Genomic DNA, 20,783 nt, shown 5'->3' on the forward strand with positions numbered 1-20,783 from the left:
CAGGCTCCTCTGTTCATGGGATTCTCCAGGCAAGAATCCTGGAGTGGGTTGTCATGACCTCCTCCAGGAGATCTTCCTGACCCAGGGATCAAATCTGGATCTGCCACACTGTAGGCAGATTCTTTACCTCAAAACTTGAGCCATCAGGGAAGCCAAAAACATATATATAGTATATATATTTAAAGGTGTCATAACAAATCATGGAATAAAAAACTATTGTTCAACTAATGGTGTGGTATAACTGGTTAAGTAGTTGGAAATAAAAAGAGAACCATGTCTCAAATCAAAATTAATTCCAGATGGACCGAAAGAGTCACAAGTGAAAAATGAAACCAAAACAGAGCATTTTCATCAGATCTCAGAACAGAGAAGGAATTTATGAGGAAAAGAGAAATGGAAGAAGCCATAAGAACTTCTAGATATCAAAACTATACAATAAATAAGGCAAAAGGCCAACAACTGGCAGGGAACAGATACAATTAATATGAAAGAAAGGGAGTTAACATTCCTAACATATAAAATATTCTTTATGAAGCAATTTTTTGCTCAAAGCATACATTACACTTCCACAGAAAAATTAGTAAAGAATACGGAAAATTCACAAAAGTTTGAAAATACTTGTAAACTATCCACATTTACTAGAATATTTTGTTTCGTCTTAGAAAAAGGGGAAATTTTTAAATTACCAGGTAACTTTCCTTTTTACGTATGTTTGGTATTTTACAAACTTTCTAGGATGAGGAAATGAAAAGATTTATTTTCAGACTATGAGCAGCAAATAGTAAGGCCCAACTAGTCTAGACAAGAGCTTAAATACCGTCTTAGAGATTCCAACTCTCTTTTTGTTTAAATAAAAAGGTGGGGGTAATAATGCCCACACATGGGTTTCCCTGATGGTTCAGATGGTAAAGAATCCGCCTGCAGAGCAGGAGAGCTGGGTTCAATCCCTGGGTTCAGAAGATCCTCTGGACAAGAGAATGACTATCCACTCCAGTAGTCTTGTCTGGAAAATCCCATGAACAGAGGAACCTGGCAGGTTACACTCCATGGGATCGCACAGAGTCAGACACGACTGAAGCAACTTAGCACAACGGCAGTGCCCACACTCACAAGAAATGAAACTCCTAGCACAAGCAACACACTTGGCAGGAGCACTTCCTCCTGCATATCCAGGCCAACCATAGTTCTGAAATCCCCACTCTTCTCCACTGGTCCACCAACACTTCACAACCCAGGTGAAATGCCACCTCTTCCATGAAGCACTCCTTGACTTCACCAGTGGGGAAACGGCCCCTTCCCTCAACTCCTGCACCAGTGTCAACCATCCTCCTTGACGTTCATTCGCCCTATCCAACGCATGCCCTCTCTTGCCTTTAAGCTCTTTCAGCCTCTCCAAAGCACTGGGAAGTCAGCCTTTATCCCCGCACCTGGTAGATGCCCAGGGGACATTGGTCAGAGACCATAGGAAGGCAGAAGCCTAGGGTTGCAGGGGCTCCAACACTGAAAAGCTGCCCCTGCTGGCTCCTCAGCACTTGCTCCCCAGTCACCAACCCATCACCTGAGCATTGTCTGAGCAGGAGTCACAAGCCACAGTGCTTGAACCTGGTGGGCAAAGAGTAGAGTAAAACCTAAGAAGTTGTCGTTAGCAAGCCGATACAGAACAAGTCACAAAGGGGATCATAAAAGAACTGCAACCGTGTATATGCCAGGCCCTGTCCTAGACCCCAGAAATACGCCATCAAATGCACCGAAGCTTTGCAATCACCTTCGGGGACAGGTGTAATGGGTCCCATTTTAAAGATCAGGAAACTGAGGCTTGGAGGCCTTAAGTAACTTGCCCCAAATCACAGAGATACTCAAGGGGCAGAAATCCAACTCAAAACAAGGGACAATCAGGCCCAAAACTGAGATGACAGGACACCCATACAGAGCACTGATGCTTTCTCTCGTTAGAGCACTTTTTCTTTTTTCATTTTATTTATTAACATCGATTTATATTCGGTTGTTCTGGGTCTTCACCGCTACACAGGTTTTTCTCTAGTTGTCGAGAGTGGGGGCGACTGTCCAGCTGCGGCGCACAGACTTCTGACTGTGGCGGCTTCTCTTGCTGTGGAGCGCGGGCTTTAGAGCGTTCAGGCTTTGGCAGTTCTGGCTCCCGGGCTGGAGAGCACAGGCTCATTAGTTGTGGCCCATGGGCTTGGTTGCTCCGTGGAACCATGTGACCCATGGGCTTGGCTGCTCCGTGGAACCATGTGGCCCATGGGCTTGGCTGCTCCGTGGCTCGTGGGATCCTTCCAGGAATCAAAACCCACGTCTCCTACACTGGCAGGCAGACTCCCCATCACTGAGCCACCAGGGAAGCCCTAGGCACTTTTCACAGTGCATTTTTATTTTATTTTTTTAACATCTTCCCCACAGACTCGCCGATTTCTTGAAGACTGGACAGTGTTTTAATTCACAGTTGTACAGTAAGTCCCCTACAAACACATGAGCTGTTATCCAAGAATATGCTCCTAAGTCCAATTTGTCCCTAAGTCCAACAAAGTTAGCCTAGATACCCAACTAACACAATCAGCTAAACAGTACTGTACTAAGTTTGTAATACTTGTCACACAAAAAATATGTAGAAAACAAACACAGAAATAAACAAAACATTTTTAATCTTACAGTACAGTATCTTGAAAAGCACAGAAGGACAGGACCCTGGCTGGTATACGGGGCTGGCATGGAGTGAGCAGGCAAAAAGTGTTACAGACCAGAGCAGACAGAGGAGGTGGGAGATGGTAGTCCTGAAGGATCGTCAGCAATGCAAGATGGAGGGCATGCTGCAAGTGCACTCATGCCTCGTGCTGACGGAACGCACGTTCACATCTCAGAAAGTTGCCAACTTAAAGGTTCGTAAGTAGGGGACCTAATGTATATCCTAGGTATACTTATAGCCTATCTCATACTGTGCCATACAAGAGGCCTAATAAGTGGTTTTATTATTGTAATACTAAAATGAAGAAATGTGATTCACACTTTTTCTGCTCTAGCAAACATAATTGAGAAATTATTCAGATTTGCTTTCTTACCTATATTTTGCAGTCATTTACAGAATCTCAGGAGGTCGATTTCTATTCAACGTTTATTCACTAAACACAGCCTTGAACAGAGGTGAGAGTCTGCTAACGGCTGGGCTGCTAAGTTTTAATTTATGATATAAACATTTTTCAACTCTCGAGGTTAATTCTTTTATTCTATTGAATAAAACAGGAAATTTTTCATGCTAAGTCATTTCAGTCGAGTCTGTCTCTTTGCAACCCCATGGACTGTAGCCCACCAGGCTCGTCTGTCCTTAGGATTCTCCAGGAAAGAATACTGGAGTGAGTCGCCATTTCCTACTCCAGGGGGTCTTCCCGACCCAGGGATCAAACACGGGTCTCCTGCATTGGCAGGCAGGTTCTTTACCAACTGAGCCACCAGGAAGCCCCAGAGTTTGAACAGGCTCTATAAATTATCCATAGCATTTTGTTGTGTCCATCTGATACTTTCAGGCTGCCACTTTCAGAAAAAGAGCAACTTTAAGTTCTCCCAACTGATACTGTCCCACGTAACCCTTAGCAAGTTCTAGTATTTCTTGGGATTTTGTACACAATGCACTTGGCTCTGATGCTGTCTGGGTGCCTGTATTAGTTTCCTGTGGATAAACCAACAGTTAATGAGCAATGGTTATCGACAAAGTGTATGCAGACAGTTGGGAATAAATGACAAGCTTCTAGGGAAGGGAGAAGAGTTTCAGAGATGTAAAGCTGAGAGAAGCCAACAGGAAAACTCTGAACTGATGGGACACAGCACAGAACCACCTGCATCCTGCAGTGGGCATTGGGTCTCTTCACACAGAGGTCTCCCTTGGACTGCAAGGAGATCCAACGAGTCCATCCTAAAGGAGATCAGTCCGGGGTGTTCACTGGAAGGACTGATACTGAAGCTGAAACTCCAGTACTTTGGCCACCTCATGCGAAAAGTGGACTCATTGGAAAAGACCCTGATGCTGGGAGGGATTGGGGGCAGGAGGAGAAGGGGATGACAGAGGATGAGATGGCTGGATGGCATCACTGACTCGATGCACGAGTTTGAGTGAACTCTGGGAGTTGGTGATGGACAGGGAGGCCTGGCCTGCTGTGATTCATGGGGTCGCAAATAGTCGGACACAACTGAGCGACTGAACTGAAACACAGAGGTAAGAACCTGGCAAGCACATGAGAAAAAGTGGCAGAACCTACAGGATGGAAGTTGAAGCTCAAACCAAACAGACACGAATGATGGAGAACATATCCAAACAGAAGAGAAAACAGCAGAAAAGAAAGATCCAGTGACTCCTAAAAAATCCTATTAATAAAAGCCACCTGACAGTTTTGATTACATTAAAACCACAAGTTCCCATGTCATTGGGATTCTGGAAACTGGAGATGGAAGCACAGGGAACTGAAAGAGCTTCCATATAAAGTCAAAGGGTAGCAACCTTTCCAGATAGGGAGGAGAATATGAACATTTTGACAAGGATATCCAAAAACTTCTGCCTCGGTCAGCTTTTAAAGACTTTTGTTTTTTCTCCCCCACATGAAAACTGCTTCAAGGTACTTTCTAAAAGATCTTCATGATAAGAGAATAAAGTTACTTTTTAAGCATCCCAAATAAGTAAACAAACCAATGGAAAAAGAACATGTGATTGTTCTTGATTGGTGTTTAGGAAGCACAGATGGAGAAAATCAAATATCCAGATTATAAACCCTTTCCTGGTTCTTCTAGAATAAAGGGTGAAAGTGAAAGTGTTAGTCATTCATTTGCGTCCGAACTTCTGTGACCCCCATGGACTACAGCTTGCCAGGCTCCACTGTCCATGGGATTTCACAGGCAAGAATACTGGAGTGGGCTGCCATTTCCTTCTGCAGAGGATCTACCCGACCCAGGGATTGAACCCACGTCTCCTGCATCTCCTGTATTGCTGGGCAGATTCTTTACCACTAAGCCACCTGAGAAGCCAAGAATGATGGGTAGAATTGGTTTATTTATTAGATAACTTAAAGTCAGTCAGAGTGGAGGTTGGTAGAAAACAAAGGAATCGTTGTTCAGTCGCTAAGTTGTGTCCAACTCTGCGACTCCATGAACCGCAGCACACCAGGCTCCCCTGTTCTTCACCGTCTCCCCGCGCTTGCTCAGATTCATGTTCGTTGAGTTGGTAATGCCATCCAACCATCTCATCCTCTCCTTCTCCTCTTGTCCTCTTTCTTTCTCAGCAGTAAGGTCTTTTCCACTGAGTCAGCTCTTCGGATCAGGTGGCCAAAGTATTGGAGCTTCAACATTAGTCCTTCAAATGAATATTCAAGGTTGATTTCCTTTAGGATTAACTGGTTTGAGCTCCTTACTGTCCAAGGGACTCTCTCAAAAGTCTCCTCAAGCACCACAATTAAAAAGCATCCATTCTTCAGCACCCAGCCTTCTTTAGGGTCCAACTCTCACATTCATACATGACTACTGGAAAAACCATAGCTTTGACTATGGTCGGCAAAGCGATGTCTCAGCTTTTTAAAATGGGTGTCTAGGTTTGTCATAGCTTTCCTTCCATGGAGCAAGCATCTTTTAATTTCATGGCTGCAGTCACCATCTACAGTGACTTTGGAGTTCAAGAAAATAAAATCTGTCATTGTTTCTACCTTTTCCCCATCTATTTGCCATGAACTGATGGGACCAGATGCCACAATCTTAGTTCATTTCACATGCTAGCAAGGTAATGTTCAAAATCCTTCAAGCTAGGCTTCAATAGAATATGAACTGGAAAATTCCAGATGTACAAGCTGGAATTAGAAAAGGCAGAGGAACCAGAGATTAAATTGCCAGCATCTGCTGGATCATAGAAAAAGCAAGGGAATTTCAAAAAAAACAATCTACTTCTGCTTCATTGACTAGGTGAAAGTCTTTGACTGTGTGGATCAAACAAACTGAGGAAAATGCTTAAAGAGATAGGAATACCACATCACATTACTTGCCTCCTGAGAAACCTTACAGGTTAAGAAGCAACCTTTAGAACCAGTCATGGAACAACGACCTGGTTCAAAACTGGAAAAGGAACACATTAAAACTGTAATATTGTCACACTGCTTATTTAACTTATATGCAGAGCACATTGTGTGAAATGCTGGGCTAGATGAATCTCAAGCTGGAATCAAGATTGCTGGGAGAAATATCAACAACCTCAGCTATGCAGATGATAGCACTCTAATGGCAGAAAGTGAAAAGAAACTAAAGAATCTCTTGATGAGAGTGAATGAGGAGAGTATAAAAGCTGGCTTAAAACTCAACATTCAGAAAACTAAGATCACGGCATCTGGCCCCATCACTTCATGGAAAATAGATGGGGAGAAGTGGAAACAGAAAATAAATAAATAAGCATAGTCTTTTCTCTTAAAGTTTAACAACATGATGAACAAGACAGATGTGTATATGTCACTATATAACCTAAAAAGTTATCCTTCCCTTTTTACTATAATAAGCAAAACTGCCAGTAAAAAAAAAAAAAAAAAGGCTACTCCCTGTGACTCACAATGATGGGGCCTCCATCATTGACAGTCAACACACACACTGTACTGAACAAGAGTGTAGGGTACACCCTTCACAAACTTGAAGCCAGGAACACAAAGAAAGAAAGAAATAGGACTTTAGGATAGACTTTGGCCACTAAATAGCTCAAAACATAGACTAAAAGCGTTAAAATAATTAAATCATTTAATATGGCAATTTGTTTTTGCAAATTGCTTTGCAGACTATACAACTGAGACTTGAACAACTCGGAGGTCAAGGATATCAACACGGGAGCAGCCAAAATTCCAAATGTAACTTATAGTTGGTCCTCAGTATACAAGGTTCTACATTCGCAGATTCAACCAACTGCAAATCCTGTAATACTGTAGTATTTACTAGTGAAAAATATCCAAGTAGAACGACACAGTCCGCACCTGAGCTGTTCAAGGGTCAACCACACCTTGAATGACCACAGCATGAGAAGCTGGGCAGGTTTGTGTTGGAGAAGGAATCAAGAGAAAATCTGAGGCTAGAAATTTCTAAAAATCTGATCGGTAAATAAATAGAAAGGAAATACATTTATTAATAAAGTCACATCCATTTTTCATTTCCATAATATAATATCTGTCCACCACCACCCACCGTTTACACTCAGTGCCTGCCCATGAAATGTTCAAAGAGAAAGTACCAAGATACTCAAGTTTTAAAATAGTCTAAGAAGACTGGAGAAAACAGAATCATTAAACTGCAGAGCAGAGCAGTCAGATCCCTCATCTGTCATTTTACAAGTAAGAAACTAAAGCCAATTACTTGCCCAAGGACAGAAATGTGAAGCCAGACCCCCAAAGTCCTGCTGCAAGTTAGCAGCTTTGCACAGCTTAGCAAACAATCCTAGGTTGAGGATTTGGGGGGTATCCCCACTGACCTCCACTCAACACACAAAGCCCTTCATTGAAAACTATGCCGAAAAGCAGTGTCTAGTATGTTAACAGGTCACTTAAAGAACTGAGTCCATAAAAAGCTGGCCCTTTCTGGGCCCATTTGTATAGCTATGGCCATGGAGACCACAATGTTTATTTACAGAAAAGAATTTTAATAGTTTGTTCACGAAGGGGAAAAAAAAAAAAAACCTCACATCCCCAAGGTATGAGGAAAAAAACAATACAAACATAAAAACTCTCTTTTCTACTTTAAACTGATGTTATTTATTCCCTTCTCTTTGGGCCAAGCCAAAAATGGTCAACAACACAGAGATGCTCCTTTTTCCTCCCTCAAGTACATGCACAACCTTCAGGAGAGGCTGGTGGATATTATTTCTCTGAACTAATTTCAAAGATCAGTTCGCAAACCTTACAAGTTGCTAAATACATCCCAGGCTCCCGGTGGCAAAGTTGCTGCAGTACTCCCAGAAATCCTGGCTACATCTCAGAGCTTCTGAAAGCTGAGTCTGTGATTCACTCACTTTTAAATCCCCAGCACCCATAACAACATTAGCACGTAACAGAAGCACTAGAAATTTGTATTAAATGGCAGGAAGTATATCAGAATAACCGAGTAGTCTCTTTCCAGTTTCAGTGGCATGCTGGTATAGCAGCACCTCTAACCTTAAACCTCGTATGATGCTACACTCTGACACCCAACTGAGGCGGGCACGGAAATCAGTGCCCTCTTGACAGAGATAAGACGCTTGGCACAGCGTAAATGTGCTGTTTGGTGAAAGGTATTTTTAAAACTCTATACAATGGAGAAGGAAATGGCAACCCACTCCAGTATTCTTGCCTGGAGAATTCCATGGACAGAGGAGCCTGGGGGACTATAGTCCATGGGGGTCACAAAGAGTCAGACACGACTGAGCAACACACACATACACACACACGACTAATGTGTATGAGAAAGACAAAACAGACTCCTTAAGATAGTAGGGTAACACTAGGATATTCTTGTGACATTTTGTTGTTGTTGTTAAGCCCCTTACTTAAAGACTAAGTAAAAGCTTCTGTGCTTTTTGCTTCAAAAAAAAAAAAACTCTATACGAAAAGGTGTAGCCAAAGACAAGTACGAGAGGTTTTACCATTAGTCCAGGTGTTTTTGCTTTGTTTTCGCTTTCAGATTCCCCCCAAGGGGATACAACACATTTGAAACATTCAACAACAGACATTAGTCTCCAACAGCCCCTTCCCAGCCGTCGAGTGTGAAGTGAGTGTGTGCTCCAGCGGCAGAAGTGTCTACGCTGGCTGTTTATAAGTGTGCTCAGATTGGACACCGACCTTGACAGCTCCGAGTTGCTCTTTTCTGAATTTTTCCAAGGGTTTAATCAGGGTTTCGGTGACACTTAATGCCTAGAGAACAAGAGCGATAACAAAAGAGCAGAGGATTAGGTTTCCAAATGGGAAAAAGTGAGCTTTCCATTCCCCTCTTCCACCCCGCCCAGAAACAAAACGAACAACATACTGAACAGCTTTATCTCACCCTGCCAATGCGGCCATTAAATCACTTCTGAATTTATGAACACACCAGATCTCCATAAATATTTTCAGGGAAGAGGAGGTGGGGCAAAGCGCCAGGGAAATGTGCAACCCAGCCCCAACACAGCCCTTTCTTCAGAGACACAGCAAGAGGGTTGGCTTCAAACAACAAAGGGGTCTATCACATTCATTAACAGAACACTTCTGTTTGAGGGGTTTTTTTTTTTTAATCCCTCTGCTCAGAAATTTAAAAGTCAATGACGTTCCTTTATTAGTGAACAGACTACATTACACAGAGGGCTAGGTTTGTGGCTGCAAGTTTAAATGTACTCAGACTGCCCTTCATCACTGAAAATGTCTCTTTAAGGCTGTGCCAGCAAGACAGAGTCACTTGGAGCTCAGGACAGTCAGTCGTCCAAATATTAGGGGAGTTGGCAAGGTCACGGTGACAGGAACCACACATAAATACTACCCACAACCTCACTCATTCTTATATTGGCTGATTTGGGGCTTGTCACTTTAATACAGAATCTACACAACACTTATATGTGGAATCAAAAAAGACAATAAACTAGTGAATAAACAAAAAAGCAGACTCACAGATACAAAGAACAAACCAGAGGTTACCAGTGGGGCGAGGGAAAGGAGTAGGGCCACAAAGGGCTTAGAGGATTAAGAGGTACAAACTGTTAGGCTTAAAATAAGCTATAAGGACATATTATGCAATATGGGGGAATACAGTCAGTATGTTTTAATAACTATAAATGAAACATAACCTTAAAATTGTAATTATGATACTATATACCTGTAACATATAATATCACTGTATGTCAACAATATTTCAATTTTTTAAATTTTAATAAAAATTTTAAAAAATCTACAACAATGCTGAAAATGCACAAGGGAATATTTACCTAAGGAGAATGTACTTAACCACAATATACTACTGAGTAGTGTTCTCACCATTTCCAGAAAGGTCCAGAATAGAATCTCGGTAAAACCTCAAGACACTTTACAATGTATCACCCCCTCCTATTATAATAAAGGTCCCCAGAAATCCAAACTTAAGATTACAGAAAAAAAAAAAAAAAAGTGACTTAGAATAGGAAAGCAATCTTCATTTAACCCCCTAGGCTCCTTTGCATTCATTATGTAAGGGTTTCTCCCAGAGACCATTCATCCAGTGAGGTGTAAGTGGAAAGTCATTTTAATACAGAATCTACACATCACTTATATATGGAATCAAAAAAGACAACAATACTGGAGTGGGTTGCCATTCCCTTCTCCAGGGGATCTTCCTGACCCAGAGTTCAAACCCAGATCTCCTGCATTGCAGGTAGATTCTTTACCGTCGGAGCCACTAGGGAAGCCCCTGGAGAATCCTCAAAAAAATGACCCTGTCCACACTCGAGATGCCTAGAGCTTGCTTGAACTTTCTTCCCCAGGCCAGCTACTTGGCTCCACTCACTCCCACCCTGACAATTTGTTACTTAGGTGTTGAAGAGTTTAGGCAACAGACAGAATTAAGAGCAATCGCAAGTCAAGGGAAAGGGATCACCTTTAAAACGTGATAATCTCATCCTGTCCACTTAGTAGGCCACGTGATCCGCAACAAGACCAAACCAAAGAACAGAACAGGGAAACAGCAGGTCATGCCAGAAACCCTGATGACTCTAAACAATATGGAAGGCCCCAAGTCCACTGGGAAAGCAGATCAGAGGCTCTGCCATACATTTTCACGGTGATTCAACCGACATATAGGAGCTCAAAAACCATTCACTCATTCACTTAGTTATTTTGGCTGAGCTGGCTCTTAGTTGTACAACATGAACTCAGTTGGGATCTAGTTCCCTCACCAGGGATCAAACCCCAGACCCCGCATGGGAGCATGGAATCTTAGCCACTGGACCACAGGGAAGTCCCATCTCAAAATAATTTAAGGCTCACTTCTCTTAGCACAAATACCATCTCCTAGGCTTTCACATCTGGACCTAGCCTCCTGGTGGTCCTAAGTAAACCCAGATATGATACATCATCCTTGGAGGCTTGGTCAACTCAAGAAAGAAGTCAGCCCAGAATTCCATGCTGGGATCACAGGGGCTCATAACTGCTCAAGTTCACAGAGGAACAAGGATTCGAAATCAAGCAAGCATGAGCCTAGCCTAGCCTTAACTACCACACAATACTGCAACACAAGTACCAAATGGGCACCTCCTCATTCCAAGCTGCCATATCAATAAACTATCTCATGAGACACATACGTGCTGAGCACTCAGTGCCAAGTACCATGTATTAAAGACACAACTATGAGCAACACCGCCCAAGTGCAGCCCCTGCCCTTGTGGAGCTTCCTGTCTAGGTGGGGAGATGATAGACAGTGGACACATGAGCAAATGTGCAGAAGGAGCTCCAGTAATTCCTTCCAACAGAGAAATGTGGGGCCATGGTTGACAAATCTATTCGAGGAGATAGAGGGAGAATGAGCTCTGGGAGGGCTTCCTCAAAGAAGTGATATTTAAGCTTGAGGTCTGAACGATGAGACAGAGTTGGTGCAAAGAACAAGGCTGGAACTGCAGCCTGAAGCCAGCAGAGGCAAAGGACGGAGGATCACAGGCAACAGCAAGGACCAGTGAGGCTGAAGCACAGAGAACAACCAAGCGAAGAGAGAGATGAGGGAAGGCAGGGGACCAGAACAAGCTGTGCCTGCGGGTCCAGGAAAAGGGTCATTTTATTTTGGGAGTAACAGAAACTCACTAAAGGGCCTTAAGCTCAGAATTATTACAATGATCTTTCGAAGATGACTCCGATTTAAGTTGTGTTTTTTTTTTTTTTTAATATGGGCCACTTTTAAAGTCTTTATTGAATTCTCTACAATATTGCTTCTGTTTTATGTTTAGGTTTTTTGGCCACGAGGCTTGTGAGATCTTAGCTCCCCAGCAAGTGACTGACTCACAGCACCAGCATTGGAAGGTGAAGTCTTAATCACAAGATTCTGGCTCTTTCCGGCTCTCTGAGAAAGAGGGATTAGAGGTGAGGAAAACTGGAAGGAGAAAGATTTGTTAGGAAGCTTCCAGAACAACACAGGCAAGAGAAGATGATGGCTTGAAGGCAGTGACAACCAAACTAGAGAGAAGTAGATAGACTGCAGGGATATTTACAGGCAGAATTAAAGTAACTGGTGATGGACTGTGGAAAAGGTAGGGGTTTCCAGGATGACTCTTAGATTTCTGCCATGTGCAACTGAATGGACAACAATATTATTCATTTATTTATTGAAATAGGAAACTTTTCAGGAAAGGTAATTGGGAGGAAGCACTACAGGGTTATGTTACATGGGAGATGCTGAGAGACAATCAAAAGATGAGTAAAAGAGGCTGCCAGAGACACTGGTCCAAAGTCCAGGAAAGACATCTAGATCAAAAACACACATCTGGCAAGAGTGGTTTACAAGGAGGCGGTATTGGAAGCCACAGAACTGAAGTAGGATGTGGCAGAGGGGTGAAACAAGAGGTCTCAGACTAGGCACTTAGGATGCTTAGGAAGGGACGAACAGGAGGAGGAGATGACAAGGGATGCTGGAAAGAAGCTACTGGGGCACTGATGATGAAGACAGGGTTTTAACTGCGTGAGCCGCAGAGAAATTAAAGAAGGAACAAGGCCTTAGCAATACCCAAAGCAAGGAGAGAGAAAAGCCCAGACTGGAGCTGGCTTATGATTAAAAAGCAAGGACATCTGTGGGAACAGCCCTTCTTCACAAGGATGGCCAAGAAGGACAGAGATGAGAGAGGAGGACAGCCGAAAGGGAACACGACATAAAGCAAAGGCATGTTTGTTTGTTTTTTAAGTAAGATCAACATTTTAAAGGTGAAAGCAGGGGCTTCTCTGGTGGTGCAGAGGTTAAGACACTGAACTCCCAAAGCAGAAGGCCTGGGTTCAACCCCTGGTCAGGGAACTAGATCCTGCATGTTACAACGAACAGCGAAGGTCCCATGCGCTACAACTAAGACCCGGCATGGCCAAAGAAATAAATTAAAAAGATTAAAGCACACTTCTGTTCCCCTGATAGGAATACAGAAAAGATGGTCCAAAGTCTCTAATGGGGGCGGAGACAGGATACAAGGAGCAAGCAATGGCTCAAACAAATGGGTGTGTAGATTTCATGAACAGAAGCGGAGGGATTTGCTACCAGAGAGTTATTTTTTCCATACAAGGCAAGGTCAGTTATCAAGATTTGGGGTGCGGAGAAAAGTGTGAATAAAGAGGAACATGAAAGAAGGAATCATCCCCAAACAGTGGGGACAGGGCTTCCTGGCTGAGAAGCAAGCAGGAGTTTATGGGACCTCCACTGGGCCTTGTGAGACTGTCTCTAGTGAGGCAAGAAGAAGGTGAGCAGTTGGGTTCATCCTAGTAAGACTATTTCCAAGAGCCCATCAGCATAAGATGATATAATGCAGTGTGTGCAGTGTGGGTGAGCCCCAGAACAGATGCTTAAGAGAGAGAGGACTTCCTGAAGGGATAATACAGAACTCAGCCTGAAACAGGCATGGGAGTTCTCCGGTCAAAGGATAAGAGTAAAAGAAAGAGGGGAAACCAGTGATTCTAAGCATGCAACCAGCAATTCAGCGTCACTAAAGCCCCTGAAGAAATCAGAAATCAGGGGAGGAGGCTGGAGAGGTCTGACAGGCTCCAGGAGTCACCAGGACAGGACCTAGAGATGCTGTTCAGTTCAGTTCAGTCGCTCAGTCGTGTCCGACTCTTTGCGACCCCAAGAATCACAGCACGCCAGGCCTCCCTGTCCATTGCCAACTCCCGGAGTTCACTCAGACTCACGTCCATCGAGTCCATGATGCCATCCAGCCATCTCATCCTCTGTCATCCCCTTCTCCTCCTGCCCCCAATCCCTCCCAGCATCAGGGTCTTTTCCAATGAGTCCACTCTTCACATGAGGTGGCCAAAGTACTGGAGTTTCAGCTTTAGCATCATTCCTTCCAAAGGAATCCCAGGGCTGATCTCCTTCAGAATGGACTGGTTGGATCTCCTTGCAGGCCAAGGGACTCTCAAGAGTCTTCTCCAACACCACAGTTCAAAAGCATCAATTCTTCGGCACTCAGCCTTCTTCACAGTCCAGCTCTCACATCCATGCATGACCACTGGAGTCAACAGTAAATATGGCAATGACAACATAGCTACGTGAAGACCCTTTAAAATCAGAACCCAAAACCCCATACTCTGTGGAGTAAGCACGGTCCTTCACAAAAGGACCATGCCACAAAGATTCAACGTGAGCAATTTTATATCCGTCCCTCACCAAGAGAATTTGATGCAATATCTAACTTCCAAGGGCTAGCACCAGTGTAGACAAAAATTATAAGGGGCTTCCACCTTATTGTTGGCAGGTCAACAAGCATATTTCCAAAATAACAGAAATAGTAGTTACAGCAGGCATCACTACAACCCAATTCTTTGATAAGTGTTTTGATTAAAATTTTTTAACTTAAACTCCACTATCATTTTTCTTCTTTAATAAAGTCTGGACTTCCCTGGTGATGCAGTGGTTAAGAATCCACCTGCCAATGCCAGGGACAAAGGTGTGATCCCTGGTCCAGGAAGATTCCACACACCATGGGGCAACTAAGCCTGTGCTCTAGAGCCTTCGAGATGCAACTACTGACACCCACGAGCCAAGAACCTACGCTCTGCAAGAAGAGAAGTGCACGCACCACAACGAAGGGGAGCCTCTGCTCACGACAGCCAGAGAAAGCCCACAAGGAGCAACGAAGATCCAGCAAAGCCAAAAATAAACAAACTTAAAAAAAAAAGCCTGACTATGTAACTTCTGAACTGAACAATTCTATTCAAAGGCAAAATCCTAAAGTAGCTGCTAAATGCTTCGGAGTAAAGCAATGTGGGTTGAACAACAAAGATGGTTTTCTTCTTTTTCTAAAGATAGAGACTCCATGAAATCTCTCTGTTCCTTCTAAAATTTCACAAAAATACTATATAATATTTGTGAGTAAGAAATGTTATGGAAGTTTTCTAATGCCAAAGCAAGTCTTCTTCCCTAGAGATAAACATATACCAATTCCAGGGACTGCGCCTAAAACTCTAAGGCAATTCCTGATGGGGAAATTACCAAATTTTGAAAGAAACAGCTGAAGTAATAGTATGGAGAAGAGTTTTCAAATACTAAAATATTAAAAATCAATCGGATAATTTAAAAAGAGAGAAAGCAAATTTAGAATGTGATTTTATATTCATGTATATAAAACTGTATTTTTCACATAAAATACTTGAAGCAGACACACAAAAAATGTCCTAAGAAGCCTTGCTAATGAGCCATGGAAAGAGTTTGAGATAGTCTTGCTTAGAAACAGAATGTATCTACAAGAACATAAAGTATGTTAATAAATCAGCTGGTCTCATCTTAAGAGCAGGGATCAGACAACTCTTTCTATAGAAGGTCAGGTAGTAAATAATCCATGCAGCTATTCAACTCTGCCCCATGCAGTACAAACGCGGCCATACATAGTATACAAATGAACGAGTGTAGCTGTGATCGGACAAAATTTCATTTACAAAACAAGAGGCAAGTTGTGTTGGGCCTGTGGACCCCGGTTGACTCAATCCTGCCTCAGAGAATCACCTTGAGCATAAGGTGTTCTTCTTACTCTTAACTGATTATACATTTTTTTAAATATCCATTTGTCATACTTGCAGGGCACCAAAGTTGGGAGGGAAGGTTGAATGCTGGATAAGGAAATCACAGCTCAAGAAGCTCTCAAGTTGAAAAGGACTCAAAAGTGCTGCGGCAGTATTTGCCTGAGATAAGCAATCAAGCAGGCAATCTTGAAAGCCAAATGCTCAAGTGTAAAAGGTGTCTTAACAACAGCTCATGTAAATTTAAGAGTGGACTTTAACAGGGGCTGTGGCTCCTAAAAGTTTGAGTGAACTAGAAGTTCAGCATGAACTGAAGTTGTCATAAAGTGCCCTAGAGAATAATGAACACATATGTAGGCTACATATATTGGTCAAATCCAAATAAGATAATCATTCAACTGTGTCTTGTAAGATCAGAAGCTATCTCAACAGCAGGTTCACATTTGAAGAGAGACATTCTCGTAAAATAGATTTGCTGTATGTCTCAGGAAATTCAAACAGGGGCTCTGTATCAACCAAAAGGGGTGGGATGGGGAGGGAGGTAGGAGGGAGGTTCAAAAGGGAGGGGATATATGTATACCTGGCTGATTCATGTTGAGGTTTGACAGAAAACAACAAAATTCTGTAAAGCAATTATCCTTCAATTAAAAAATAAATTTAAAAAAAGGAGAGAGAGACATTCTCTAATGGGCGCATAGTAGGAATCTGAGATGGGCAGGCTAAAAATGTTTAGAAAAACAGGTTAAAAAAGAAACAGTGTTTAATGTGATTAGGGAGAAAAAGAACATTTCGAGGGAACAAGATGTAGGCTGTTTCAAATATTTAAAAGGGTACAATACGAGAGAAGGAAAAATCATTTTGATATGCTTGAAGAGGACAAAACCAGGTCTAACGAGGAAAAGCTATAGGGCAGATTTGGGTTCGCCCCCAAGAGGAACTCAATACGAACTACGATGGACCCAACAAGGTAGTGTGACACTCAGGTTCCTTCCCCATCAACAAGTGCTCATTGAAGCAAGCTGGCCCGTGACCTAAGACACTACCACAGATTCTGCCAAGAGACCTCTGAGGTCCTCCCCATCTCTATCACCTGGGATTCAGCATGAGATGCTGGAGGCAGCACCGCACACCACATCTCAATGTTGTGTTATGGTGACAAACCACAGACTCCATCAGAACCCCACAATCCAAAGTAGGAGAGCCAGATTACTAGGTAACAGTGCAGAGGGCTAAATTTTTTCTCACTAGTTAAGCCTGAAATCCCTTTTTGTAGGCCATTTGGATCTGAGAGCTTAAACGTCTAAAAAGGAAAGGCAAGATGGGACTTCGCTGGTGGTCCGAGCTGAGAGTCTGGGCTCCCGGTGCAGGGTGGGAGCCGGGGCTCCATCTCTGGTCAGAGAAGGAGATCCTATATGCCACAGCTAACAGTGCACATGCCACGACTAAACAGCCCCCGTGCTGCAACTAAGACCCAGCACAGCCAAATAAATCACCATTTTTTAAAAAGGAATGAGAGGGTGGTATCTTTATCTGCCTCTGCAGTTTAAGCCAGAGCTGAGACTCTCTTGCCAATAGTAGCTGACCTGGAGAGATCAGGCTCTACGGGGGAAGATCCACTGCCACTCTTTAAATTTCCCTCACGTATGACACCAAAGGCGAAGTTTATTTTTTCTTTAACTTTTTATTTTCTATTGGAGTATCGCCAATTAACAATGTCGTGACAGCCTCAGGCAAACAGCAAAGGGACCCAGCCATACATATACATGTATCCATTCTCCCCCAAACTCCCTTCCCATCTGGGCTACCGCATAACACTGAGCAGAGCTTCATGTGCTAAACAGTTAAGTCCTTGTTGGTTATCCATTTCACACAGAGCAGCGTGTACATATCTATCCCAAACTCCCTAGCTATCCCTTCTCAAGGCGAAGTTCTGATATACATTCTAAAGAGAAGAGGGTTTACGACCAGAAACCCATATTCAGTAAAAAGGCAGCAAAGGCAGAACTGCATGCCAGGATATCTTTGGTAATTCTTTTTTTTTAAGTCTCAGTCCAGCTCAAATAATGAATCAGCCAGTAGACTCACCACGCCCTGCCTTCCTAATCACTCAACTCTAACAAGGACAGACTGATTCTAATGAAACAGAAGGAATTATGACCATTCCCCATGGCTCTCGTTATTTTAAGCCTGGATTCCAAGTGTTCTTGACCCCAGAGGAATGCATAATCTGAGAGCAAGGGAGAATTTCCACTATTTTTCTCCCATGACCTTCCAGAGACTTCCATTTCATTAGACTGAAGCAAAAACTCAATTTTCCAACTCCAGTGTCAAGAACAGCGGCAGAGAAATCTTTTGGCAAAGACATATTATTTTTCCTTGAACAGAACCTTGAGAAAAGGTGTCAAGGAACTATCATATATATCTGAACATAAGGACTATGTTTCTCAAACTTCCCCTCAGGAAAAAAGAGACTTAGCCCTATATAAGAATTCTTAGCCTCCTGAAGGAGTGCACTTTCCAACGTTTTGATGAATAAAGAATTGTTTCAAGACTCTTAGCCTAAAACAGCCCTGAACACCCCTAGTTTCAGCTGCATAGAGATCACAAAGAGGTTTGACTTACAAACACAAGGGAAAGCTAAGAAATTGGGAGAGATTTATTTATCATTCAGGAGATGCTCAGTAATTTCATAAAAACCACTCTAGAAGAACAAGCTAAGTGATTACATTAAGAAAGTCATGAATGTACATATATGTATAACTGAATGACTCTGCTGTAAAGCAGAAATGAACACAACATTGTAAATCACCTACACCTCAATAAAGTAAATTTTTAAAAACAGAAAGCCATGAAAATACATCTCAGGAATAATTTTTTTTAAGTGAGACTGTCCAAACATGCTGTAAGGCGGGACTTGTAGCTTGAGATAAAATTTCCAGTGAAAGCATCAGAAAGACATTTTCAAGAAGTCTGTATCTCAAAGAACTCAGACTGATGTGGCCACAAGGAAAGCTGTGCTGAAAAATTTAGAATGCATCATGGCATTTAGAATGCCATAATCACATTAATGGCAAAGGTGTCAAGAGCTGGAATAACTTCTTCATGAAATATGGGAAATATTCCTAAAGTATACACTGGTAATTTAATTTTTAAATACAGACACACATTTAATCAACTAAATCATGATAATACATATCTGATTATCTGGCAGACACATACATGCATACTTAAAAGTAAGTAAGTTCAAGCTATCCAAAAATTTCTCGTATAATCTTTTCATGGGAAAATGGTACTGCATTACCATCAGGCATAAACATATAGGTAGTGGGTATCTGTCTTTTTGACTACTGGATACTTGAAACCTCCTTTCTACATTTGAGAAATTCTCCTCCCAAATAGGACAAAACCCAAAATGACAGACACTTGCTTTCCCTGCTATCTTGCGTGAGGTCCTGGCACTTGTCCAGAGTTCCACTAGTCAGTGACCCCCACTCAAGAATTTGATTTGGAAACTAGTACGATCCCTGGGTTGGGAAGATCCCCAGAAGGAAGAAATGGCAACCCACTCCAGTATTCTTGCCTGGAGAATTCCATGGACAAAGGAGCCTGGAGGGCTACAGTCCATGGGGTTGCAAAGAGTCAGACACGACTGAGCATCTGAGCAACAGTACTTTAGAAACCAAGTCCTGGTGGTGGGAGCAACTCCTCCCTCCCAGGCACAGGCAGTTCCACCAACAGCCACCAGGGGCAGTGGATTTGCTGGTGCACACATGGTGGAAACAGCGGCACTCTTCAAGCCCAACTCCATGGTACAACCCTCGGCATCATTCCCAGTTCCCAAAAAGATACTGCAAGCTACCACTATTCTTTAATAAACTCCCTTTCTGGTGGTCTACTGGATAAGAAGTCACCTTGCAATGCAGGGGATGTGGGTTCAATCCCTGGTCAGGGAACTAAGAGAACCAAGACCCCACAGGTCATGGACAACTAAGGGCTGCCCAGCACAACTACACAGCCCAAACGCCACAACTAGAGAGTCCACGTGCTGCAGCCGAAGATCGCTCGTGATGCAATGAAGACCCCGTGTGCCATTGCTAAGACCCAAGGCAGCCAAATAAACAAACAGCGAACCTTTCTGTTCAGAAACGCTAGACCACGAAAGTGAGCATCTAGACTAATATTGTTTTTAAAGTTCAGAACCTGAAACCGTCTTGTCTAACTGCTTTCAGTGCTATCCTTCTCCATATTCCGAAACAAGATTTTTCTCCTGATTAAACCAATTCTCTTTTAGTTAATTAGATTACTCGCCATCCACATGCTCCTTTGCTACCTCTTTCTCCCTCTGAACTATACCTTCCCCCTATCAATCAAGGCTCCAATCTTAAAGGGAAATTTTAAATGAACACTAAAGTCCTCCTTCCCTTTTTTTTTTTTTTTAAGGCTATAATGTTGGCAAAAAATGGCAAAGTTTCACAGCTGGTTTTGCTGAAAGAGTCCTGCCACAGAGACAAATACTAGGCCAGCACTTCCTCACTTAGGCTCTGTTTTTCAGTTCAGTTCAGTTCAGTCGCTCAGTCACGTCTGACTCTTTGCGACCCCATGAATCACAGCACGCCAGGCCTCCCTGTCCATCAGCAACTCCTGGAGTTCACCCAAACTCATGTGCATTGAGTCGGTGATGCCATCCAACCATCTCATCCTCTGTTGTCCCCTTCTCTTCTTGCCCCCAATCCCTCCCAGCATCAGGGTCTTTTCAAATGAGGCAGCTCTTCGCATGGGGTGGCCAAAGTATTGGAGTTTCAGCCTCAACATCAGTCCTTCCAATGAACACCCAGGACTGATCTCCTTTAGGATGGACTGGTTGAATCTCCTTGCAGTCCAAGGGACTCTCAAGAGTCCTCTCCAACACCACAGTTCAAAAGCATCAATTCTTCAGTGCTCAGCTTTCTTCACAGTCTAACTCTCACATCCATACATGACCACTGGAAAAACCATAGCCTTGACTAGATGGACCTTTGTTGGCAAAGTAATGTCTCTGCTTTTTAATATGCTATCTAGTTCTGTTTTTAGACCACGGGAAAAACAATTTTCTTTTGTTGC

General features: G+C 42.9%; 1 protein-coding gene across 1 annotated transcript in view; it reads right to left on the reverse strand.

The window, feature by feature from the left end:
* ARHGAP10 (Rho GTPase activating protein 10) overlaps window positions 1–20,783 on the reverse strand; it is a 373,837-nt gene that overhangs the window by 243,481 nt on the left and 109,573 nt on the right. Inside the window, exon 4 of the mRNA XM_068989838.1 lies at window positions 8,829–8,900. Within this exon, the coding sequence (XP_068845939.1) occupies window positions 8,829–8,900 (72 nt within the window). The remainder of the gene's footprint in view (window positions 1–8,828; window positions 8,901–20,783) is intronic.

The sequence above is a fragment of the Capricornis sumatraensis genome, chromosome 17 (genome assembly GCF_032405125.1).
Source record: "Capricornis sumatraensis isolate serow.1 chromosome 17, serow.2, whole genome shotgun sequence".
NCBI classification, from domain to species: domain Eukaryota; kingdom Metazoa; phylum Chordata; class Mammalia; order Artiodactyla; family Bovidae; genus Capricornis; species Capricornis sumatraensis.